We start from the raw sequence: 25520 nt of genomic DNA on the forward strand, positions 1-25520 counted from the left end.
AGGTTGGAGGTTGTGAAACTGGATCTGGAGGCTGCAAGGGGATTGGGAGCGCTAGGGAGTGGGCTGTGGGCAGAAGGGTCAAAGGAAGAAGTAAAGTCTGAACAGGGATCGGGAGACTTGTATTAGGAGGATGTGGCCCCGAGTGGGCTAAGTGTATTTGAGAAGCAGAACGGGATTCCCAGCGGGAGGGTCGAGAGCGAAGAGCGAAGAAAGCCTGGACAGAAGGGATTTCTAACCACTTGCCCTTGCGGCGGCAGAAGTTACGGAAGTCCGGTAGAGTATTATAATCGAGAGTTCCGTATCCTGGCCATTGGGACCTGTTATCAAGTCTGCATTGCGGCCAGACAGTGCTAGAAGAGTAAGTAAGTCTTTTCGGTCTTATCTCCCCTTGGAGCCCAAGGCTTTTAGGTTTCGGAGAAGCAATCCTAGAGGGGTAGATTTTGAGAACTGAGACTGAGAATTTCCCGTTGCGGCCGAACAGGAAGGGTAGACAAGGGCGCGGGAAACCGAGAAAGGTCCGAGAGAAAAGGCGTTCCCTGTTCTCAGGACTTTCTCAAACAGTAATATAATAGTCGGCTTGAAAATGGGCGCCCCTATTTCAAAGTCAGATGGCACAAGGTGGAGAGGCCGAGGGCCGTGGAGATCCTCCCTTCTAGAGGATGGGATTTCACTCATCCTTGTAACGGATGGATGAAACGTGGGCCTGTGTGGGTGTGTGGAGGTCAGTCCAGCAAGGCACGTGGAGTCCCGTTCCAGGGCTCATCTCAGTTTTTCGGCAAGGTCCAAGGGAGGGGATCACCGCAGGTGGGCTTGTGAGAGGAGCCCACCCAGCTGAGGTGAGTCTTCCCTCCTGGGTTGACACCCAAATGTAAGGCAAGTGCAGAGAAAAAGAGCAAGCCAGGCAGTCAGGCAAGAAAAGGGACATTTATTAGAGGGAAACGAGAGGGTGACTGGCCCTTAAGGAGAACCTGTGTCCTCCCTTTCTGACGGGGTCCTTCTTATACCCCTCCAATGAAAAATTCTTTGAAGGGATGGTTAATTTTTAGCCTGTAGCTGAGTCCTGTAGTCACATAGCTGGAGGTCTGGAATCCAGCGGCCTCGTAGCCTTGAGCAGGTAGGCGCCAGCAGGAAAACAGAATGTCGTTTGGGCAATTTGATCAGTCAAGGGTCACTGTGATTTTATTCTTTGTTTGTGAGGTCAACATCTTGAGCCATTTCAACCAGAGCCCCCACGGAGACCCTATCAATAAGCCAAAATGACTCCCCCATACTGAAGGAGGAAAGGAGCGGGTTGCCCTGACTAAACTGATTCTGTTTTAAAGGGAAGGAAACTCCCTCTTGCACTCTGCAAACTTTGGTTTGTTTTTTTTTTTAAATTTTTTAAATTTTAAAATCTTTAATTCTTACATGCGTTCCCAAACATGACCCCCCCTCCCACCTCCCTCGCACTCTGCAAACTTTGGACTACATATCTGGTAACCATGGAGATAACATACCAATGCCTAGCAAGCCTCCCCAACGGATAAGCACCAGACCAGGCTCCCCAGAGCCAAAAAGAATGCAATAACCCTCTATGTAATCAATCACTTTCTGTAGTTCTAATAATGTCCATTGATGTGAGCTACACTGCATGACTAGATAACCTTTAGAATATGAATCATGACTGGAACCTGTTTGTATCTCTTTCTAACATTTTCCAGAGCAGACTTGAGGAATTTGGGGATGTGGGCTTGGGCATGTACACTTCGGGTATAAAAGGCCATCATCACAAAGATCAGTCGGGGTCCTTGGCTAAGGAGGAAACTCTGGGACCCTCTGGTGTAATAAACTGCACTCCACTATCCACACTGTCATTCTGAGTGAGTTTTGCTTCCAGGGGTGTTTGGCTATAACATTTGGTGCCTTGGCCAGGAAGCTTCTCACTGTGAGGAGGCAAGTCCTGTTTGGGGCTACTCCGAGTCTTCGCGACTCGGATCTTCTAGAGGGGGATAGGCGCCTAGTCCTGGAAAGATTCCATTTCTCGATGCCCAGATTTTTCACATTAGTGGGTAGTGGACGGCAGCAGGGGAGTTGAGCGCTCAGGGAAGGAGGTTCCCACCTTCCTGATCAACGCCCTGGGAGGAAATAGGGGACACACACTGAGGGTGAATGTCACAGAGGAGGTGGTGTCCGTGCCGTCTTGGGGTAAATTATTACCAGGCGACTGAGAGAAGGCTTTGGGGGAAGAAACTTGGTCTTTTTGTGCTCGTATTCTGCCCTCTCTGAGGAAATGTCCCATCTGCTGTGGAATTCTTGATCCCCTCAGGGTTGTCAGGCTAGAAGGACAGGGATACACAAGTGAATATGAATTGGCCTTTCCAGAGATGGCCTGGGACGTGGGATACCTAATCCATCTATGTTTTCATCTGCACCCTATCAAACCCACCAAGGCAGAACCGACTTTCAGAATCAGAGGAGAAACAGTCTTGGACCACGTGGTGTTCTGGTTCGGCCAAGCCTTCCAGCAGGTGAAGACACGCCGATACCCCTTCTCCCTCTGGAATCTGGCAGGTAAGGCTCTTCTCACCCCAATTAAGAAGGAGGCAGAATGGCAATTTAAATGTTTCATTGAGTGGAGATAGAACGAAAAGGGAAGAGAGAAGAAGATCCCAGGACATAAGCAAAATGGGAGGAAGTGAATCTGAGGCAACTGTAGTGGAGTGCGTGATTAAGAATTTTAAGAAGTGATTTGGAGGAGATTATGGGGTGAAGATGACGCCTAACCAGCTCCGTATACTCTGTGAGGTTGAATGGCGCTCTATGGGAGTTGGATGGCTGCCAGAGGGCCCCATGGACTTAAATAGAGTAAAAGCGGTCTATGTAGTGGTCCCAGGAGAGCCAGGACACCCGGATCAATATCCCTATATTGATTCATGGTTATGGCTAGCTCAAGATCCTCCCCCTTGGGCAAATGGAAGGGAAAAATATTCAAAGCACAATAATTGACTGATGACAAAAAGGAAATTCTACAGGATTCGGACAGGGACGATCTGCCCCCTTTCCCCCCATGCTGGATGACACGCCTGCCACCTAATGCTCCACTGGCACCGGGGGCCATCTGAACGCCCGATCCAGCAGCCACGGCTCCCCTACCTGCCCCCCACCCCCCGGAGGTCGTAGAGACACCACCTCAGCAGGCTCCGATCCCAGTGGTAGGAGCCTCTGGTCAAAGCCCGCAGGATTCAGCCCCAGCCGAACCTCCTAAATTGTACCCGCCTCTCCCGGTGAGTACTGACAGAAAGGGGAAAGGAGACACAGGAATTAGACAGAGGCTGCGCTCCGCCAAGGAGCTGGGGAAAGGGCCCCACTACCCATGTCCCTCAGAGAGCTACAACAGCCCCCAGTTCAGGCCTCACGTAGCCTACGATTACCAACCATTTTCCTCTATGGACATCCTAAATTGGCAAAAACACACTCCACCGTACTCGGAGGAGCCGCAGGGCATGATCAGGCTGTTGGAGACTATTTTTCGAACCTACTGTCCTAGGTAGGATGACATAATCCAGCTGCTAGTTTCCCTCTTCAGCACTGAAGAAAGACACAGGGTCCATACTGAGGCTAGAAAATGGCTACGAGAAATGGCCCCCGAGGGTACCGTGAACTCACATCAGTGGGCAGAATTAGCCACCCCTGATGGAAGGCCCAATTGGGACTATAACACAGAGGAAGGAAGGGCCCACCTTGAGAGATATCGGGCGTCTGTTTCACAAGGTCTTGAGGGGGGCCCCTGCAAGCCTATGAATATGGCAAAACCTACCGAAGTAGTCCAAAAGGAGACTGAAACACCTACTGAGCTTTATGAAATATTGCGAGACCTATAGACTTTATACACCAATAGATCTGGAGGCAGCTGGGTCTCAAACTGTGATAAATACAGCCTCTGTATCTCAAGCCTACCCTGATATCAGACGCAAGCTCCAAAAGGGAGACGGAGTATTAGCCGTGACCAGCTCACAAATAATTGAGATTGCTGGTAAGGTGTTCAGAAACAGAGACATGGAGGCAGAAAAAGGAGGCTGAGAAAAAAACGGAAGGAAGATAACAAGACAACAGTTCAGAGGATCGAGGGAAGGCCCCTCCCTGGGCCTTCCCCCAAACCTCCACCCCCTCTAAAGGCTCCTACAAGGAAGCCCAGGACCACCCTGCAACCAAATCAATGCACCCGATGATGGGGCTTTGGCCTTCGGAAAAATGAATGCCCCCAGAATAGCGGGGGAGGTGGGGGTAGGGGGAAGAACTGGCATCAGCTGTTATAGGGCTGGCCGGACTAGAGACTGAAAAGGGGTACCGGGGCTCAAAGACAAAAGGTCCCCGAGAGCCCATGGTATAACTAAAAGTGGGGGACCAAATTATTGACTTTATGGTGGGTACTGGAGCAGAAATGTCAGCAGTGGCCAAACCAGTGGCAATCCTCTCTCAGAGAAGGCCACTGCTATGGGAGGAATAACTGGGGAAAAGCTGATCAGACCATTCCATCTACCCAGGAAATGCCAGATGGGGGGCCATCAAGTGACTCATGAATTCCTGTATATTCCTGAATGCCTGTTGGGAAGAGACTTGTCTAAATTGGGGGCACAAGTGACCTTTTTCCCCCAAGAAAGACCCACCTAGGGCTCAACCACCTATTTACTCTCCCTCTTGGTAACCCCTCAAGATGAATGGAGGTGGCATGACCGTCCAGAAGGGAAGCCGGATGGGTTAGATGAGAGAGAGAGAGAGAGAGAGAGAGAGAGAGACAGAGCGCTGATCCAACAATTCCCTGAGGTTTGGGCGGAAGATAACCTCCCCCTGCACCCCTGGACTCACCAAACATCAAGCTCCAGTGATAATAGAACTCAAACCCGGTGCCATACCTGTCAGAAAACATCAGTACCCACTACTGCTGGAGGCCCGAGTTGGCATCTTGTGCCATATAAATAAGCTACGGCAGGCGGGCATCCTGATTGAATGCCAGTCAGCCTGGAACACATCGATCCAGCCAGTTAAGAAGGAAGGGGCTGTGCAGGACCTCAGACTGGTCAATCAAACAGCCGTAACTCCACTCCACACCCCCTAACCCCTACACCTTGCCAGCCTCCTCCTACCGAGTGCTAAGATCTATACTTGCCTAGATCTGAAGGATGCATTTTTTTTTTTTTTGTATCCACATTGCTCCGGTTCAGTTCAGTCCAGTCGCTCAGTCATGTCCGACTCTTTGTGACTCTATGAACCGCAGCACGCCAGGCCTCCCTGTCCATCACCAACTCCCAGAGTTCACTCAAACTCATGTCCATTGAGTCGGTGGTGCCATCCAACCATCCCACCCTTTGTCATCGCCTTCTCCTCCTGCCCCCAATCTTTCCCACCATCAGAGTCTTTTCCAATGAGTCAGTTCTTCGCATCAGGTGGCCAAAAGATTGGAGTTTTAGCTTCAACATCAGTCCTTCCAATGAACACCCAGGACTGATCTCATTTAGGATGGGCTGGTTGGATCTCCTTGCAGTCCAAGGGACTCTCAAGAGTCTTCTCCAACACCACAGTTCAAAAGCATCAATTTTTCTGTGTTCAGCTTTCTTTATAGTCCAACTGCCACATCCATACATGACCACTGGAAAAATATATGACTATTGCTCCGGTATCTCAACCCATTTTTGCTTTTGAATGGGAAGATCCAACAGGAGGCACTAAACAACAGCTTACTTGGACTCACCTCCCACAAGGTTTTAAGAATTCCCTGACCATTTTCGGGAAGCCTTGGCTTCTGAACTCATTCCAGCCAGAATGGTTTAGGTGCTGGCTGCTACAGTATGGGAACAACTTGCTGTTGGCTGCTGAGAATAAAGAGGACTGCTGGGAAGGAACCAAGGCTTTGCTAGAGATGATGATGGTGAAAGGTTGTTGTTAAATCATGACGCCGGGATTCTTGGCCCCTGGAGGAGAAGAATTTAATCCGGGGCCAGAGACGAGGCTTGATCGCTCAGAGCTTTTGTGTAATAAAGTTTTACTAAAGTATAAAGGAGATAGAGAAAGCTTTTGACATAGGCATCAGAAGGGGGCAGAAAGAGTACCCCCCTGCTAATCTTCAGCTGGATGTTATATAGTCACAAGCAGCCTGTTAATGAAAGAAAGGTATGTCTCAAAACTCAGAATGGCACCAGGCCCCTCACCCATAAGATGTATTTTGGAATAATCTTGGCACCAAATGGTTTATCTTGGGCCATAAAATGATTAACTTGAATCTTGAAGAAGGGCAGATCACCATACAAATAGTTTCATTTACATAGATTAGAGGAACAATATCGGGGTATAACATACTGGTTTATCAAGTAGGTTCTGAGCCCGAAAGGCGGAACCGACTTGAAGACAGAGTTTAGGGTAAATGTATAGTACATTAGCATAGCTTAAGATAAACATTTCCATAAGAAAAAGGCATTGGTTAACTTCAGGTGAAACCCGGTGTCACTATAGCAACACAGAATTTTAAGAGAAACCTCCTTTTAAATTTGTATAGGAAGGAAAAAATATCGCTGGTTTGTTTCCTCCTGCCGCTTAAGTGAGATAAAAATGTTTTGACACTTGCTGGCTATTTCCTCCGGTGGGAGACCCCTGGCCTTCCTGCCTGTTACCCTCTCAATGGAAGCAGGCTACCAAGTCTCGAGGAAAAGGGCATAGATCTACAAGGAGGAGGTAAGATATTTGGGGGTTGTCCTGAGAAGGGGCACAAGACTGTTGGACCAGTCTAGGAAAGACGTAGTCTTGAGAATCCCACAACCAAAAATCCTACGACAGGTCCGAGAATTTTTGGAAGCCACTGGGTTCTGTAGAATTTGGATCCCAGGATACTCTCAGATGGCCCAGCCCTTATACGAACTCCTAGCAGGGCCAGAAGGGGATTCACTAAATTGGACAGAGAGGCAATAAGAAGCCTTTGAAAAGTTAAAATTGGCTATTATATCGGCACCCACGTAGTGTCTGCCAGAACTTTCTGAGCCATTCACTGTTTATGTAACTGAAAAGGACAACGTGGCTATGGGGGTATTAATCCAGACTGTGGGGACGTGAGACAGACCAGCGGCCTATCTCTCAAAACGGCTGGACAGCGTTGCTACCGGGTGGCCTGGGTGCTTACGGGCGATTGCTGCGGTTGCCTTACTGGTCCGAGAAGCAACCAAGCTGACTTTGGGCCAAAACTTAACTGTAAAAGTCCCCCATGAGGTCAATGCTCTCCCACTGGTGTAGCCATGCGTTCTGGGAAACAAACTCACTCAGAAGGACAATGCAGGTAGCGGAGGTCAGTTTATTACACCGGCGGGCCCAAGGCAGAGTCTCCTCTTCGCTGAGGACCCCACCAGTTTTTGTGAAAACCTTATATCCCCTAAGTGTATAAGGTTCCCTGAAACTAGTCTGAACAAAAGAAAAAGAAAGATACAATCAAAAGTTAACCCGTGATCATATGCCTTAAGCCTAGCTTGTGGTCATACCCCAATGAGTATAGTAGAATGTTTGATTCTATCTGGTTACGCAGATAATTAGGGTATTCTTATAGGCATGGAGGGCCCTGGGGCTCTTCCTTCTGGGGGCCTAGTTTCCCAGTTGGTATGTCGTTTCCACAGATACTGGGCATCGCAGCTCAAAGTCCACAGTCCTACCCAAGATGGAGTCCTGCTTTCAAGAGAAAGCCCATTCTGTGTCCTCCTTCACTACGAGGGGGGTCCCCACAAATGGTTATCAACGTCCCGAATTACCCAACACCAGGGACTTTTATGAGAGAACCCCCATGTTACTATTGAGCTCTGTCAGGCCTTAAATCCGGCTACACTCCTTCCTGTGGGGAAAGGTGGACCTTCACATAATCGTGAAGCAATCCTGGAAGTTTATGCTTCCAGACCTGACCTGAGAGACCAGCCAGTCCCGGACCCAGACTGGGCCCTGGACGCCGATGGCACCAGGCTGGTGAAACAAGGACAGTGGCTGTCGGGGTGTGCGGTAGTGACAGAGAAGACCATAGCCGAGGCTGGCTCTCAGCCATCCCCCTGGTCTGCTCAACGGGCCGAATTACGGGCTCTAATTCAGGCCCTCCAGTTGTCGAAAGGTAAGACAAACATTTACGCTGACTCCAGGTGTTATGCCCAAGTCGCGAAATCTCCCAATGACCACCAGGGAGCTGATATCCGATGCAAAAGCAAGAGAGTTTTTATTACCAAGCTCGAGCTGGGGCTCCCACCGATACCGACGCAGCAGCTATAGGGAGGAACCCTGAGCTCTGGGTTTCATTGTTTATATAGGGTATTCTCGCGCGAAAAAATGTGAAAAACAGGAGTTTCCGGGTTGGGAGATGTCTAACTGGTTACCTTCTGTGGAAGGGTTAGGTGTTGGGTTCTGATTGGTTCCCATTTCCCCGGGCTGGCCACGGGTTCTGATTGGTCCCAGGGTGGTGGGGTGAGGTTAGGGATTTCCAAAAAGCTCTTTTCCGGGAATTTTTACAAAATGGAGTCTTCTTTAACAAAATGGAGTAGCTTAGGTCCTTCACAGGTATGCCACTGCTACTCTGCGTGTGCATGGGGCCCTATACACGGAGAGATGGCCCTTGACAGCTAGCAGAAAAGATATTAAAAACAAGGAAGAAATCTTGACCCTACTAGATGCTGTATGGGAACCTGAACAAATACCAGTGATACATTGCCGGGGTCACCAAAAGGAGGACGGCCCACAGCCGGGGAAACCGGCTGGCAGATATAGCCGCGAAACGAGCGGCAGAGGAATTTGGAGGCGCTGGGGGGCGGGATTGGTAAGACTTTTGTGCTTAACAACTCTCCCACAGTATACCCCGGCCCAAGACCAGTTGTCTGAAACAGAAAGGGCCACCAAGAATGAAAGGGGTTGGTGGGAACTGCCGGATGGTAGGTTGCTAGTTCCCAAGGCACTGGCCCCTTCATCAGTGTCTCCGGTAGCAGACTACCCACTTGGGATGTGACAAAATGGAAAAGTTAATTCGGAAATATTTCTTAATACCACGGCTTTCTTCCCTGTGTAAAATGGAATCCCAGAACTGTTCTGCTTGCTCACAGGTCAATGCTGCCCCCGGACATAAACAGAAAACTCCAGGAATACAGTTAAAGAGCACTCTGCCCTTTGAACATTCAGAAGTGGACTTTACTAACATGAAACCCTGCAGACGCTATCATTATTTACTGGTCATGGTATGTACCTTCTCAGGATGGGTGGAGGCCTTCCCCACCCAAACTGAAAAAGCAAATGAAGTGGCTCGCTGTCTGATTCGAGAAATAATCCCCAGATTCTGGTTGCCAACCAGTATAGGATCAGACAACGGCCCTGCTTTCGTAGCCAATTTAATTCAACAGGTATGTAACGCTCTAAAATGTCAAATGCAAATTACATACCCCATATTGGCTCCAGAGTTCCGGAATGGTGGCCAGAACTAACCGAACCCTTAAAGAAACACTTTCAAAATGTATCATAGAGACTGACTGTTCGTGGATGGACTTACTTCCAGTGGCCTTGCTCAAATTAAGAGTGAACCTGCATTGCCACGGTTATTCTCCTTATGAAATTGTCTATGGGAGATGCCCTCCCATAGTAAGACAGGTGTCGGCAAATTTGCCACAAGTAAGCGGAGATGGGATTTCACAGCAAATGGAACAATTAAGTAAGGTAATAAGCCAGGGAACTAAGTGTGTCCAAGAAAGGTGCCATTCCCCCTTGAGGAACAGATTCGTGAGTTTGTGCCCGGGGATCAGGTATGGGTTAAGGACGGAAACCGTGACCATACACTGTTGCTCTAACTACGCCTAGGGCAGTTAAAGTTGCAGGTGTCCCTCCCTGGAGGCATCACACAAGGGTGAAGAAGACATACCACGCAGGCCCCCGAGGACACCGAGTGGACTACACAAAGGAACCCTGCTGATCCCTGTGAAACCAAGATCATCTTAAAAAAGAGGAAACAGAAATAAAGCTCTGCAATCAACTTCTGCTACATGGGCTTCCCGGCATCATCCTGAGACTCGCCACAGTTTCAGCACAAGACAACGTTTTCATCTCGTGAGCACATTCCTATGCAGGCTTTGATAACACCTCTAACTGTTGGGATTGTGGAGCCATGCCTTTGTCAGTGATGGACGGCTTCCTTGGTGGGTGTCTCCTCTCCATAAGGGAGATTTTAGCCCCCTCTGTTCCTTTTTGAGACAACAATGAGAAACATTTCTTTCTTTGGTTACTCACAACCTGTCGCTTCTTTCTTGGTGTGTAAACTGGACTCTAATCAGACTGATCAAGGCCATAGGGTGATATTTGAAGTAAATGCAAGCTTTATTACTTAAAAAATAAAAAAGGATGAGAACTCTAGGGCCAGTAAAAAGGGCCAGTCCGTCAGGTACTTTGAACAATTTGACCAGATATGAGACGAATATTTTTGAAGGACTCCAGAACAAAGCCAGCCTATTGTCCCTGCCCCTATCTGTTGGGAGCAAAGGAAACAGAAGATTGAATTTGGTGACCACCCTGTAGATCCAAAAGAATTAAAATATGTGGGATATTTTCCTCTGAGCAATGTGAACAAATATTAGAGGTCACCTATCGCTGGCCAGGCTCAGACTGGAAGAACAACCCTGGGATCCGATGGGTGGCCCCAAACGGTACCCAGTGGCAGTGTGGAATTTGTGCCCTTGGCTTACAGTCTGTTGGGTTGGCCACTGCACTTTAGGATTTGCCTTTGCTCATGGAAGTATTAAGCCATCCTTACAACAAGCCCCAGTAGATTTGCCTTATTTACATGTGTGCTGGGCAAGGTCCATGTTTCAATGGTATGATTACATAGCTGCCTTGTTCATACCGTCTATAGGAACAACAGATATTATGATTAAAGTAGAAGCTCTAACTAACTTCATGAAACAGGCCCTCCTGGACAATACAAAGGCGATCCAAGCTTTAAATGAAGAACAGATACAAAGGAGGAAGGCAGTAATTCAAAATCAGATGGCTTTAGAAATACTTAACGGCTGCTCAAGGAGGGACCCGTGCTACAGTTAAAGTTGAATGTTGTGTATATATTCCTGATTTATCTGGCAATGTATCAGCCACTCTAGTGGACATGAAAAACCAGGTAAAAGCTATATCTAATGATAATATTCCTTTTTGGACTTCTGTTTTGTCGTGGATAAAGGGTGATTGGTGGAAAACTATATTGGCCATTGTTATAGTGGCTGAGTTGGTTTTGTTATGTGGACCTTGTATTCTCCAATGTATCGTCAAATTTGTTTCGCTGAGATTGAATTCATTCACCCAAATATATGCTAGAAGACCCAAGGTACAGTACATCCCTATGAATGATGCTCACACTGGAAGCTGGGAGCATCAAGAGAGGGGAATGAAGCAGGAAAGGAGAGGGTGGCCCTGACTAAACTGACTCTATTTTAAAGGGAAGGAAACTCCATCTTGCACTCGGCAACCTTTGGACTACGTATCTGGTAACCAAGCCTCCCCAATGGATAAACACCAGACCAGGCTGACCTCGTACCTAGACTTGAAGAATCTAAGCTACTCCATTTTGTTAACACAGAAACTCCATTTAGTAAGGTTCCAGGAAAAGAGCCTTTGGAAATCCCCTGACCTCACCCCACTGCCCACAAGCCAATCGGACCCCAGACCAAAATCTCCTGACTTAACGCTCAGGAACTTGTGGTCTACTTAGACAATAGGGACCAATCAAGAACCAACACATAACCCTTCGAAAGAAAGTGAGCAATCAGATGTTCCCCTACCTAGAAATCCTTTTTTTTCCATGTATACTCCCTATATAAGCAATGTAATCCAAAACCTGGGGCTCCTCCCTATAGCTGCTGCGTTGGTATCAGTGGGAGCCCCAGCTCGAGCTTGGTAATAAAAACTCTCTTGCTTTTGCATCGGATATCGGCTCCCTGGTGGTCATTGGGAAATTTCACGACTGGGGCATAACAGACTCCCCAGAGCCAAAAAGAATGCAATAATTCACTATATAATCAATCACTTTCTGTAGTTCTAATAATGTCCATTGATGTGAGCTACACCACATGGCTAGATGACCTTTAGAATATGAATCATGACTGGAACCTGTTTGTATCTCTTCCTAACATTTTCCAGAGCAGACTTGAGTAATTTGGGGATGTGGGCTTGGGCATGCACACTTCAGGTATAAAAGGTTGTCACAAAGATTGGTCGGGGGTCCTTGGCTAAGGAGGAAACTCTGCCTGGGACCCGCCGGTATAATAAACTGCACTCCACTATCCACGCTGTCCTTCTGAGTGAGTTTTGCTTCCCAGGGCGTTTGGCTCTAACAATAATACCTCATGATGCCAACATTTCTTCCATCACTTGTAAAGACAACTTCATCTTGGGGTTTCCCTGGTCGTTTAGTAGTTAGGACTTCAAGCTTCCAATGTAGGGGACATGGATTCAATCCTGGTCAGGGAACTAACATCCTGCAAGCCTTGGGGTGTGGCCAAAACCAAACCAAACAAACAAAAAAAAGTTCCCCTTTGTCATAAGCAAGTGGATTTCCAGTCATCGCAAACCATCATCCAACAGGCAAGTAGGTCCTAAAAAGATGGAGGGGGCGGGGGAGGAAACGGGGCTCAAGAGGGAGACTGAGGGCCCTCCATTTGGTTTGGCCCTTTTACAGCTCAGATTTGTTTGATCTTTCTAAAATTTTTATTTATTTTGGCCACTTGGTGGTGTGATAGCTCCCCGACCATGGATTAAACTCGCGATGCCTGCAGTGGAAGCGGGGAGTCCTAGCCACTGGATCGCCAAGGAAGTCCCTCCATCAGGCACAGATTTTAAAACCCTCCCTTTCCTAAGGAAGTGCTCGTCCTCTCCGGGGGGCGCAGGGCGGCGCCGCTGGCTTCCAAGCCCGGGAACCTCCTAGAGGGCCGGGGGACGAGGTAGGTGGGGAGGGGGCGGGGACAGGGAGAGCCCGAGGCAGGGAGACCGGATGGACCTCAGCAGCTCCGGCTGCCTCCCTGGTCTGGCTGGAAGGTTCTGCCGGAAATGCAAATCTGCTGAGGGTGGGGTCAGTTCCTGGGAGGATTCCCCCGGAGCCGCTGTGGGTGCAGGTCTGGGGATTCCTTCCCGGCTTGCCTCCACCTCCTTCCCCGCCACACCGTCCACGGTGAGGCGTGGGGATCAGGAAGCAAGTACGAAACACCCGGGCAGGATAAGAACTTGGTCTTGATCCTTTCTGTGGGGGGAAGGCGGGGCTCGTTATTTTTATTTATTTATTAATGTCAGCATTCTTTTTTATTCACAGTTCCATTCTTCCCGCCTGCCACCCTGCAAACCTCTGGGACTGGAATGAGCGCTTGCCACCAGCAGTCTAGACCCGTCTAGGAGCCGAGTGCCGGGGGAAATGGTAATTCTGCCAGGTTGGGACAAGGATCCACGCCCAGGGTGGGGCCGGGTGGCCTTCCGAGGAGTTGGGAGCAGCTGCCTGCAAAAGGCCGGATTCTTTCCAGCTCGGGAGGAAAGGGAAGCCACGAGGACCCCCAAGTGCGCCCTTCACGTTGCCCCAGAGAGAAGGGATCTCCCATCCCTGGGCTGCAACCTTGCAGGACGCCTCTGTCGGTCCCCTGGCGCCGACTGCGTTTGCCCGCTCCGTGTTATTTGACTCCACAAATGTGTCGGAGGGGGTGGGGGTGGGTTGTCTGTTGTGCTGAGGTTGAGCCGCAAAATTCTAGGGACAGTCAAACTGAGAAGATGCGCCTTGGGTTCACTGCTCCTGGAGACAGGGCTTCAGGGTTTGAGCTTGGTCCGATTGGCACATTCTTTTTTCTTGGGTCCTGTGACCATCTTTCAGTTCAGTTCAGTTCAGTTTAGTCGCTCAGTCCTGTCCGGCTCTGTGTGACCCCATGGACTGCAGCACAAAAGGCCTCCGTGTCCATCACCGATTCTCGGAGTTTACTCAAACTCATGTCCATTGAGTTGGTGATGCCATCCAACCATCTCATCCTCTGTCTTCCCCTTCTCCCTCCTTCAATCTTTCCCTGCATCAGGGTCTTTTCAAATGACTCAGTTCTTCCCATCAAGTAGCCAAGGTATTGGAGTTTCATCCTCTGCATCAGTCCTTCCACTGAAAATTCAGGACTGATTTCCTTTAGGATGGACTGGTTGGATCTCCTTGCAGTCCAAGGGACTCTCGAGTCTTCTCCAATACCACACTTCAAAAGCATCAATTCTTTGGCGCTCAGCTTTCTTTATAGTCCAACTCTCACATCCATACATGACTTCTGGAAAAAACCGTAGCCTTCACTAGACGGAACTTTGTTGGCAAAGTAACGTCTCTGCTTTTTAATATGCTGTCTAGGTTGGTCATAAGTTTTCTTCCAAGGAGCAAGTGTCTTTTAATTTCATGGCTGCAATCACCATCTGCAGTGATTTGGGAGCCCAAAAAATAAAAGTCTGTCACTATTTCCACTGTTTCCCCATCTATTTGCCATGAAGTGATGGGACCAGATGCCATGATCTTCGTTTTCTGAATGTTGAGCTTTAAGCCAGCTTTTTCACTCTGCTCTTTCACTTTCATCAAGAGGCTCTTTAGTTCTTTGCTTACTGCCATAAGTGTGGTGTCATCTGCATATCTAAGGTTATTGATATTTCTCCCAGCAATCTTGGTTCCAGCTTGTGCTTCATCCAGTCCAGCATTTCTAATGATGTACTCTGCATATAAGTTAAATAACCAGGGTGAAAATATACAGCTTTGACGTACTCCTTTCCTAATTTGGAACCAATCCATTGTTCTTGTTCCATGTCTGGTTCTAACTGTTGTTTCTTGACCTGTATACAGATTTTTCAGGAGGCAGGTCAGGTGGTCTGGTAGTCCCATCCCTTGAAGAATTTTCCACAGTTTGTTGTGATCCACACAGCCAGAGGCTTTGACGTAGTCAGTGATTCAGAAATAGATGTTTTTCTCGAATTCTCTTGCTTTTTTGATGATCCAATGGATGTTGGAAATTTGATCTCTGGTTTCTCTGCCTTTTCTAAATCCAGCTTGAACATCTGGAAGTTCTCGGTTCACTGTACTGTTGAAGCCTGGCTTGGAGAATTTTCAGCATTACTTTGCTAGCGTGTGAGATGAGTACAATGGTGTGGTAGTTTAAACATTCTTTGGCATTGCCTTTCTTTGGGATTGGAATGAAAACTGACTTTTCCAGTCCTGTGACCACTCCTGAGTTATCCAAATTTGCTGACATATTGAGTGCAGCACTTTCACAGCATCATCTTTTAGGATTTGAAACAGCTCAACTGGAATTCCATCACCTCCACTAGCTTTGTTTATAGTGATGCTTCCTCAGGCCCACTTGACTTCACATTCCAGGATGTCTGGCTCTAGGTGAGTGATCACACCATCCTGATTATCTGGGTCATTAAGATATTTTTTGTATAGTTCTTCTGTGTATTCTTGCCACCTCTTCTTAATATCTCTGTTAGGGCCATACCATTTCTGTCCTTTGTTGTGCCCATCTTTGCATGAAATGTTCCCTTGGTATCTCTAATTTTCTTGAAGAGACCTCTAGTCTTTCCCATTCTATCATTTTCCTCTATTTCTTTGCATTGATCGCTGAGGGAGGCTTTCTTATCTCTCCTTGCTGTTCTCTGGAACTCTGCATTCAGATTGATGTATCTTTCCTTTTCTCCTTTGCCTTCTGCTTCTCTTCTTTGCTCAGCTATTTGTAAGGCCTCCTCGGACAACCATTTTGCCTTTTTGCATTTCTTTTTCTTGGGGATGCTTTTGATCCCAGCCTCCTATACAGTGTTACAAACCTCCGTCCGTAGTTCAGCTACCAGGGAAGCCCTGATTTTTGTTTTTAGATTTCACATATAAGTGATAAATGGTATATGTTTTTCTCTGACTGACTAATTTCACTTAGCATAATACCCTCCAGGTCCATCCATGTTGTTGCAAATGGCAACTTTTCATTCTTTTTTTATGGCTAAGTAATATTCCATTCTTTTACTCATATATAACCTTCCATTTAACTAATTATGTGCATATACCATATGGGGTTTTCGCCAGGGTATTTTTGGAGTATAATCTCATGAATGCAAATGCCAGATCAAGGGATGTCTGCTTATAAAATTTTGGTAAATTGGGCCTAATGTGCCTTCAAATTAGAGGGAGGCAAATTTATAGATGGGCTTCCCACGTGGCTCAGTGGCAAAGAACCCATCTGCCAATGCAGGAGACATGGGTTCGATCCCTGTGTCGAGAAGATCCCCTGAAGGAGGAAATGGCAAACCACTCCAGTATTCTTGCCTGGGAAATCCCATGGACAGAGGAGCCTTGTGGGCTACAGTGGGGTCACAAAAGAGTCAGACACGACTGAGCAACTAAACCACCACCACCACCCAAATCTATAGACAGCTTGATGGCCTCTCCTTGGCCTGTGGACACATCCCTCCAGTCTGTACATCCCCCATGGCCGGATGACGTGTGTCTTCCCCTTGTGCGTCTGTGTCCAGATATCTCCTTATTGTGAAGACAGCCAGTCGGTGGATTAGCACGCTCCCTACTCTTTTGTGACCTCACCTTAAGTTGTTTCCGTCTTCCCTCTTTCCAAATCTGGTCAGTTTCACAAGTCCGGGGGTGGAGTGGGGGAGGGGTTGGGTTTTAATATACCTTAGGGCGGGGACTGATACTGAAGCTGAAACTCCAGTACTTTGGCCATGTAATGTGAAGAACTAACTCATTTGAAAAGACCCTGATTCTGGGAAAGATTGAAGGCGGGAGGAGAAGGGGACGACACGATGAGATGGTTGGATGGCATCACCGACTCAATGGACATGAGTTTGACTAAACTCTGGCAGTTGGTGATGGACAGGGAGGCCTGGCGTGCTGCAGTCCATGAGGTCACAGACAGTCAGACCCTATTGAGCAACTGAACTGAACTGAACTCCCTAAGGAGTCCTGATATGAACAGCCGACTCATTGGAAAAGTTCCTGATGCTGGGAAAGATTGAGGGCAGAAGGAGAAGGGGGGATCAAAGGTTGAGATGGCTGGATGGCATCACTGGTGCAATGGACATGAAGCTGGGCAAACTCCAGGAGATGGTGATGGACCCGGAAGGCTGGCGTGCTGCAGTCCATGGGGTGGCGAAGGGTCAGACACGACTGGGTGACTGAATAACAATGGGGAGGGGACAGGATTCACCGCGATGACGGTCCATACCCCACTGAGCCAAAATGGGTGTGTTGTTCAGGACTCGCTGACATTGGAAGACGTGGCTGTGAACTTCACCCAGGAGGAGTGGGCCCTGCTGGACACTGCACAGAGGCAGCTCTACAGAGATGTGACCCTGGAGACCTGCGGTCACCTGGCCTATGTGGGTAAGGAGGCCCCTTCCTGCACTTGCTGATGGATGGGCCCCTCCTGTGCTCCAGAGACTCAACCACCACCCCCAGGTGGCAGACATAGTTTCCCTCGTGACCCCGGAAGTCTATCCTTTGCTTTCCTTTTTTTAAAAAAAAAAATTTATTTATTTTCCTGCGAGAGGTCTTAGTTGCGGCACGCAGGAACTTCATTGCATCATGCCAGATCTTGCATTCTTTGGTTGCAGAGCGCCGACTCTTATGTGTCGTGTGGGCTTCGGTAGTCATGGCGCCCTGGCTTAGTTGCTCCCCAGCACGTAGGATCTTAGTTCCTAGGGATCTAAGGGGACAGCAGGGATCGAACCTGTGTCTCCTGCATTGCAAGGTGGATTCTTAACCACTGGACCACCAGGGAAGTCCCAGGGGTGATTTCTCAATAAGTATGAGGCTTCCTTGGGCCGGGGGGGTGGGCAGGGGGAAAGTTTTGAAACTAGATAGAGGTGATGGTTGTAAACACCATGCCAAATGCTGAGCTGTACACTTTGGCTAATTTTACGCTGTGTAAATTTCATCTCCATATATATATATATTTTTTTAATTCATTTCATCTAAGAGGAAAGCTGAGGCTCATAAATGTATGAGCTTCTTCGGGTATATAGAGAATATCGTGGATTTCATCCATCTTTTCAGATGTTCCTTTCTACCCGCCTAGAGGAAGACCTGTCCCCCCTCTGCCTTAGTCCAGGCTGATAAAAGCAAAATACCATACACCAGGTAGCCCAGACAACAGTTGTTTATTTCTCACATTCTGGAGGCTGAGAAATCCAAGATCAAGATGGCGGCAGATTCAGTTCCTGGGAGGGCCCTCTTCCTGGCTTGCAGACAGCCACCTTCTCACATGGCAAAGAGGGAGAGAGCCCTGGTGTCTCCTCCTCTTCTTTTGAGAACAGTAACCCTATCTTTGGGTCCCATCCCACCCTCATGAACTCATCTAAACCTAATTACCTCATGAGGTTCCCACCTGCAAATAGCATCCTGTTGTGGGATTGAGGTTTCAACATGGATCTGTGGTGGTGGTTGTTTAGTCCCTAAGTCGTGTCCAGTTTTTTGCGACGCCATGGACTGTAGCCCGCCAGGCTCCTCTGTCCATGGGATTTCCCAGGCAAGAATACTGGAGTGGGTTGCCATTTCTTTTTCCGGAGCATTTTCCCCAGCCCAGGGATTGAACCCTCATCTCTTAAGTCTCCTGCATTTGCAAAGGGGTTCTTTACCACTAGTGCCACCATTGTGATGGGGGGTATCAAAGTCAGCCCATAACGGACTCTTTGTCCAGTTTGTCCTGGCAGTCGGAGGTTGGACTGGAAAAGAACTTCCAGACGTGGAGTATTTCAGAAAGGAGTGAGTTTGTAAGAACAGAGACAGTGAGGGTGCTGTGAGCACAGCGGGTGACCTCCTGGCAGACCAGACACTGTTGATGTTTTTTATGAGTTAGTAGCCAATTTTTATCGGAGAAGGCAATGGCACCCCACTCCAGTACTCTTGCCTGGTAGATCCCATGGACGGAGGAGCCTGGTAGGCTGCAGTCCATGGGGTCGCTAAGAGTCGGACACGACTGAGTGACTTCACATTCACTTTTCGCTTTCATGCATTGGAGAAGGAAATGGCAGCCCACTCCAGTGTTCTTGCCTGGAGAATCCCAGGGACGGGCGAGCCTGGTGGGCTGCTGTCTCTGGGGTCACACAGAGTCGGACACGACTGAAGCGACTTAGCAGTAGCAGCAGCAGCAGCCAATTTTTGTAGCCTCAAGACAAAGAAAATTCCTGCTGGAAAGGTGGCATTAGGTGATTGGTTAGGGTGCTATAGAGTAAGTACCCAGGTAGGCATTTTTACTTAATATGGGGTCAGGGAGCTGGCCAGGAAGGATGGGAATGGGGCTCATGACAACGGTTGCTATGGGACTCAATCAGTTCCGGAGGTAACCTTTGTGCTGGGCTCTGCGTCTGTGGCCTTGGTACAAAGCCTCACATCTGTGATCCTGGTATAGGTCCTCACAGTTCCCTCACGCTTGGCATTCATGATTGTACCTTCAATCTCACAGAATCACATTTACATATCTGGCTGCTCCAGGTCTTAGTTGCAGCAGGCGAGATCTTTAGTTGCAGCATGTGGGATCTAGTTCCCTCACCAGGGATCAAACCCAGGCCCCCTGCATTGGGAGCGCCAAGTCTTGGCCACTGGACCACAGAACCGTTTCTTAGCATCTTACTGTGTGTACTGAACCTCTTATCTTAACCATAGTCAAACTCCTCATACATCCTAAATTTCCAATATCTCTGCCTCTCTGCCTGCCTCCTCTTGCTCTCTCCCTTCTCCCATTTTCCTTACAGAGGGAGCATTTGAAAAGAGATCCACGGGCATTCGCCTGGTTTCTCCAGCCCACCTTTCCTTTCCACAAAGACCTGACTTTTGCACCGCTTCATTTCAGATTGGGTGACTCGACATCAAACCAAAGAGTCGACCCCTCAGCAGAACAGCCTTGCTAAAAGGACATTTCAGGGAGTCAACAGAGCACATCTGGCGAGCAGCGGTTCCCGACTCTCCGATTTCAGAGAAGACTGGATGCGAACACTGAAGCACGTTGCAGCCACCCACGAGAAAGATGCCTCTCCCGCTGGATTCTGGGAATATCCCGAGACGAGGGACATCTCTAACCCTGGCCAGAAGATTGTGCCATCACAGGGAGATTCCACCGGGAAACATAACCCAAGACCTAACTCAGACATTTTGAAACAAATTCTCCTCTTACCCAGTAATCAAAAAATCTATACGAACAATGAAGATGACCGAGTCAAGTGGCAGGAAGTGCCATGGATTCCACGTGCAAGAACTCAGACAGAGCTGAAATCAAAGGCACAGATGGATCATCAGAATGACCTGCTTCGTTTGCAGGCTGAAATGTACATGGGCGTGAGCATCCGTGAATACAGTCCATGTGGGAAAGCCTTAGAGGGAGACATCTCCCTTAGGACACGAGGAATGCCCATGAAAGAGAAACCTCGTCATTCTCATCAGTGTGAAAACACCTTCCTAAATAACTCTCTCCCCGCCAGGCAGACACAACCCTATGAGGCAGAGACAAATAATGAGAATAATCAAAGTGGGAAGACATTTGTCCCTGTTCCGAGTTCAGATTCGCACAGGAGAACCTCGATGGGAGGGAAAAACTATAAGTGCAGGGACTGTGGGAAGGGCTTCATGTATCAGTCGTCCCTTAAGAAACACATGAAAATCCACATGGGAGAGAAGCCCTACGCATGTGAGAATTGTGGGAAAACCTTCAGATATATCTTACACCTTAATAAACATTTGAGAAATCACCACCTGAAGACCTTTGAATGTCCGGAATGTGGGAAACGTTTCAACAGGTCCTCAAAGCTTAAGGAACATATTAGGATTCACACTGGAGAGAAACTCTATAAATGTCAGGAATGTGGGAAAACCTTCACTAGGTCGTCAAATTTTAAGGGACATATTAGGATTCACACTGGAGAGAAACCCTATAAATGTCAGGAATGTGGGAAAACCTTCCATAGGTCGTCAAATTTTAAGGGACATATTAGGATTCACACTGGAGAGAAACCCTATAAATGTCAGAAATGTGGGAAAAGCTACACTAATTATTCAAGTCTTAAAGCCCATCTGAAGAAGGTCTGCGGATGAAAGGAATGGGGAGAAGCCTTCATTTATTTTCTCAAAGTACTACGTGCATAAGGACGACATGGTGGAAGGGAGCTCAGTGAACAAACAAAGATGGAAACATCTGAACTCTCAGATCTTTGGAAATGTAAGATTTCACACTTTTAATTTTTTAAAGGGAATATGGGAAAGACTTCTGTTTTCTCAAAGGTACAGTTCCTGTAAAAACACACTGCAGGACTTCCCTGGCAGTCCAGTGGGTAAGACACCACCCTTCCACTGCAGAGGTTTGATCCCTGGTGGGGCAGCTAATATCCCACATGCCATGTCACAGGGCTAAAAAAGTGAAAAATAAAACTCACTGCAGAGGCATCATGGGATTAAGGAATGTAGGGAAAATCTTACATACTCATTCCTCACTTAACACATGAGACTAATCCCTGGAGAGAGACCCTCTCATCAGTAATAGATTTGAGAAAGCCTTTATTTCCCTTCTTCACTTGCACAAATGAGTCTTAAGCTTAGTCGTGTCTGACTCTTTGCAACCCCGTGGACTGTAGCCCTCCAGGCTCCTCTGTCCATGGAATTATTCAGGCCAGACTACTGGAAGAGGTTGCCATTTCCTTCTCAAGGGGATCTTCCCAACCCAGGGATCGAACCTGCATCTCCTGCATTGCAGGCAGATTCTTTACCACTGAGCCACCGGGGAGGCCCCTCATAGCAGAAGAGAAACAGGGTAGATGTTCCAATCGCTAGTATTATCCATGTCTCCTTCCATTGGAACCAAAATTCGGTATTTGCCACCATTTCTAATAAAATCCCACAAGAATGCTGACTAACCCTCTATGGACCCTTTCAGCTCTGCCACGTGAGTTTTGAGTTGTAGGAGCTTCATAACATTTCGCTGATGCATCACTGCACCCGTGTAAATCCCTGTTTGAGCTACATTGAATTTAGACTCGAGTTTACTGTGCTCCGTGATGCCATTTCTGTCCATTGATTTGACTGCATTATGGTCAGAGTATGTGATCTTTGTGGTCCTGATAGGAGATACTTGTCTTGACTTTGATTTTGGTCTTGTGATGGGACCAGTTCTGTCATTGCCTGACCACATTCTTCTCATCTTCTTTACTAAAGGGACATAGATTTTTTTCCCAGAGTTAGCACAGTTGGATTTCTTTTAACATTGTTAGGTTTTAATTCCCTGACCAGGAGTCGAACCCACGCCCCCTTCAGTGGAAGCATGAGTCTTAACCATGGGACCCCCAGGCAAGTCCCTGTGGAATGTTCTTAAATGCATTTCTCAGAACTTTCCTGGTAGTCCCATGGTTAAGACTGCACTTCCGCTGCAGGGGTTTGACTCCTGGTCAGGGAACTAAGATAGCACATGCCATGCAGCAAAAAAAAAAAGAAAAAGAAATGCCTTTCTCAGATTTTCTCATATCTGATGGTGAATGGAGCTTATTGCCAGTAAGGAGGGAGGTGGTTTGGATTCCTGGAGGGCTGTTGGAAAGGAGAGAATGTTCTTCACTCTCTCTTAACCAGGTCCCCTGTCCTCTCTTTCCTTTGTTGCGGTCTGGAAATGTGATGATACTCCCTGAGTTAGCTCATGCAGCTTGAGGATCATTGAATGAAGATCATGGTCCCAGTAACACGACCCTCAAATATAAATACACAATTTCTCACTTTTGTATTTGAATGGCATATTTGGGGATGTTCCTGGCTGCAGTAGACTGCATGTCTAGATTTATTCCATAAAGCAAAGCCCTAATTTGGTTAAGAAGCATTTCAAGGGAGTTTTGTTATTTGTTTGTCTGTCTTTTAAGTAGAAGCTATTATTTTTATTTTGTTTTTGGCTGTGCCACACCTGTTGCAGGATCTTAGTTCCCCAATCAGGGATTGAACTCCTGACCCAGAACATCCCCAACCATTCAGCTGGAAGGTTCTGCACTTCCAGTTCAGGGGGCATGCGTTCCATCCCTGGCCTGGTTGGGGACCTCAGATCCCACATGCTGCAGCCAAAAAACCCTCCAGGCCCCCTGCAGTGGAAGCATAGAGTCTTAACCACTGGACTGCTGGGCAGTTCTGGGGAAGGTTTTATAACTCAGAATGATAAAGTTAATATGTGACCAATTTTTTGTAATTCCTCATGTGATTCAAGATGGTTGTACATTTCTTCGGTGTTGGGTGGGCTCGTCAGGATTTGAATGGTCAAGCTTCTTAAGAGTGTTTTAGACTCTCTTAATAACAACATTTTTACTCACCGAGCAAGTTCATAATAAAATATCTGGGGCTTCCCTGGTGGTTCAGTGGTTAAGAATCGGCCTGCAAATGCAGGAGATACAGGTTCAATCCCTGAACCTGGATGATCCCACAGGCCATGGAACAACTGAGCCCGTGCACCCCAGCTACTGAGCCTGTGCTCTAGACCCTGGCGGGCGCAACTGCTGAAGCCCCAGTGCCCTGGGCCCACACTGCACAACAAGAGAAGCCACTTCGGTGAGGAGCCCATGTGCTGCAAGGAGGGAAACTCCCTCACGGCAACAAAGACCCAGCACAGCCAAAACCAAAAAAATTATTTTCAAAAATTAAAATAGTGCTACTCTAAATATAGATTCTCAAAGTTTTGGCAATTTTGTCAATTCTTGTTTAATGTATTTGGAAACATGTTATTAGATACATAAGAAGTTGGACATTTTCTTTATTAAAGGTGAGTTTTCTTTCTAGTCTATGTTTGACCATCTTCTACGACAGTGATTATTTTGTTTCTTCATACAATAAGGGTGAAAGTTTATGTGCTTCTTACCATGAGCTTATATTTGCATATAGTTCAGTTCAGTTGCTCAGTCCTGTCCAACTCTTTGCAGCCCCATGAACCGCAGCACGCCAGGCTTCCCTGTCCATCACCAACTCCCGGAGTTACCCAAACTCATGTCCATTGAGTCGATGGTGCCATCGGGCCATCTCATCCTCTGTCATCTCCTCCTCCTGCCTTCGATCTCCCAACATCAGGGTCTCATCCTGTTTATTATGTACCACCACTCCTCTCATATACACTTTTAACATTTTTTTTTATGAATGAGAAAACTAAAGCACAGAAGTTAAGAAAATGGTTAATGTTAAGTGATGTCTTTTGAGTTTCAAAGCTACCAGTGTTTTCATCGTCAAATTCAGGGTTTCTGTTACTGCTATTGCTATGTATTTATATAACTTTATTTTTTGACTACACTGTGCAGCATTCGGGATCTTAATTCCCTGACCGGGTATCAAACCTGTGCCCTCTGCAGTAGGAGCACGGATTCTTAACCATTGGACCACCAGTGAAGTGAAGTCACTCAGTACTGTCCGACTCTGTGACCTGAGTGGGTTGCCATTTCCTTCTCCAGGGTCTCCTGCATTGCATTGCCATTTCCTTCTCCAGGGGATCTTCCCAACCCAGGGATCGAACCTGGGTCTCCTGAATTGCAGGCAGACGTTTTATCCTCTGAGCCACCAGGGAAGCCTACGGCAAGCGGTACTTCAAAGAAATCCCAGTGGCCTGGGCTGAGTCAGAACAGAGCAAAACCCACTCACGGCGAGGTACGGGCGCCACCTGGCGGCGGAGTCCTACTAAGACAAAAGCCAGGAGACCGAGAACATTTGCTTTGGGTGAAGAAATTATCTGAAACGGAGTTGATCGCAAGTTTTGTGGTTGTTTTTTTTTTTAAGAAATTTATTTGGCTACAGCCAGGTCTTACCTGTGACACACGGGATCTTTAGTTGCGGCATGCAAACTTAGTTTCGGAGCGTAGGGTCTACCCCCAAGCGTCCCCCATGCCCCAGCAAGAGGAGGCAAGAGTGGGCCCCCCACATTGGGAGTAGAGTCCTAACCACTAGACCACCAGGGACTTACCTGAAATGCCAGTTTTTTAATTTCTTATTCACTGTTACATCCCCAGAGCCTAGCACCATGTGTGGTAGAGTCGTGCATGCGTGCTCGCTTGCTGTGTCTGCTCTGTGACTGACCCCATGGACTCGGTAGCCCACCAGGCTCCTCTGTCCATGGAACTTTCCAGGTAAGAATACTGGAGTGAGTTGCCATTTCTTCCTCCAGGGGATCTTCCCGACCCAGGGATCAAACGCGTGTCTCCTGCCTTGCAAGCAGATTCTTTACCACTAAGCCACCTGGGAAACCCCTGGCACATAGTTAATACTCAGCAGATATTTGTCAAATCAATGGAAAAAAGAGATGGGAGAGATGGGATTTCCCATTATAACATTAATTCAAAGGATCTGGTTTGATAATGTGTGAAGGAATTTTTTTTACCAAAAACATTAACTCTGTCCTGTGCAGTAGACTGTGACAATTAATAATTCAACATCTCCTGTTTCTTATGAATATCACCCAGAAGTGACTTCAACAAAAGTGTTTTCTAGGATGCCCCAAACTAGCAACTGTGGTCAGTTTCAG

At 47.6% G+C, this 25520-nt stretch overlaps 1 protein-coding gene across 13 annotated transcripts; it reads left to right on the top strand.

The window, feature by feature from the left end:
* Positions 1-24752, top strand: ZNF114 (zinc finger protein 114). Of its 13 annotated transcripts, XR_011248463.1 has the most exons (8): positions 1-358; positions 2430-2550; positions 6530-6705; positions 12753-12953; positions 13319-13420; positions 17266-17392; positions 19860-22263; positions 22442-22490. XR_011248463.1 is itself a non-coding variant. In XM_069549325.1 (7 exons), exons 5-7 carry the CDS (start codon positions 13418-13420, stop codon positions 21092-21094), a joined length of 1365 nt encoding a protein of 454 aa, XP_069405426.1. In that variant the 5' UTR covers positions 1-358; positions 2430-2550; positions 3012-3263; positions 12753-12953; positions 13319-13417; the 3' UTR covers positions 21095-22490. The 13 variants fall into 13 exon arrangements, 9 of the variants coding, with proteins under 9 accessions (XP_069405426.1, XP_069405424.1, XP_069405425.1 ...); XM_069549325.1 differs by lacking the exon at positions 6530-6705 and adding an exon at positions 3012-3263 and having other exon boundaries at positions 19860-22490; XM_069549323.1 differs by having other exon boundaries at positions 19860-22490.
* Positions 24753-25520: the final 768 nt, after the last annotated feature.

The sequence above is a fragment of the Ovis canadensis genome, chromosome 14 (assembly GCF_042477335.2).
Source record: "Ovis canadensis isolate MfBH-ARS-UI-01 breed Bighorn chromosome 14, ARS-UI_OviCan_v2, whole genome shotgun sequence".
Classification (NCBI taxonomy): Eukaryota; Metazoa; Chordata; class Mammalia; order Artiodactyla; family Bovidae; genus Ovis; species Ovis canadensis.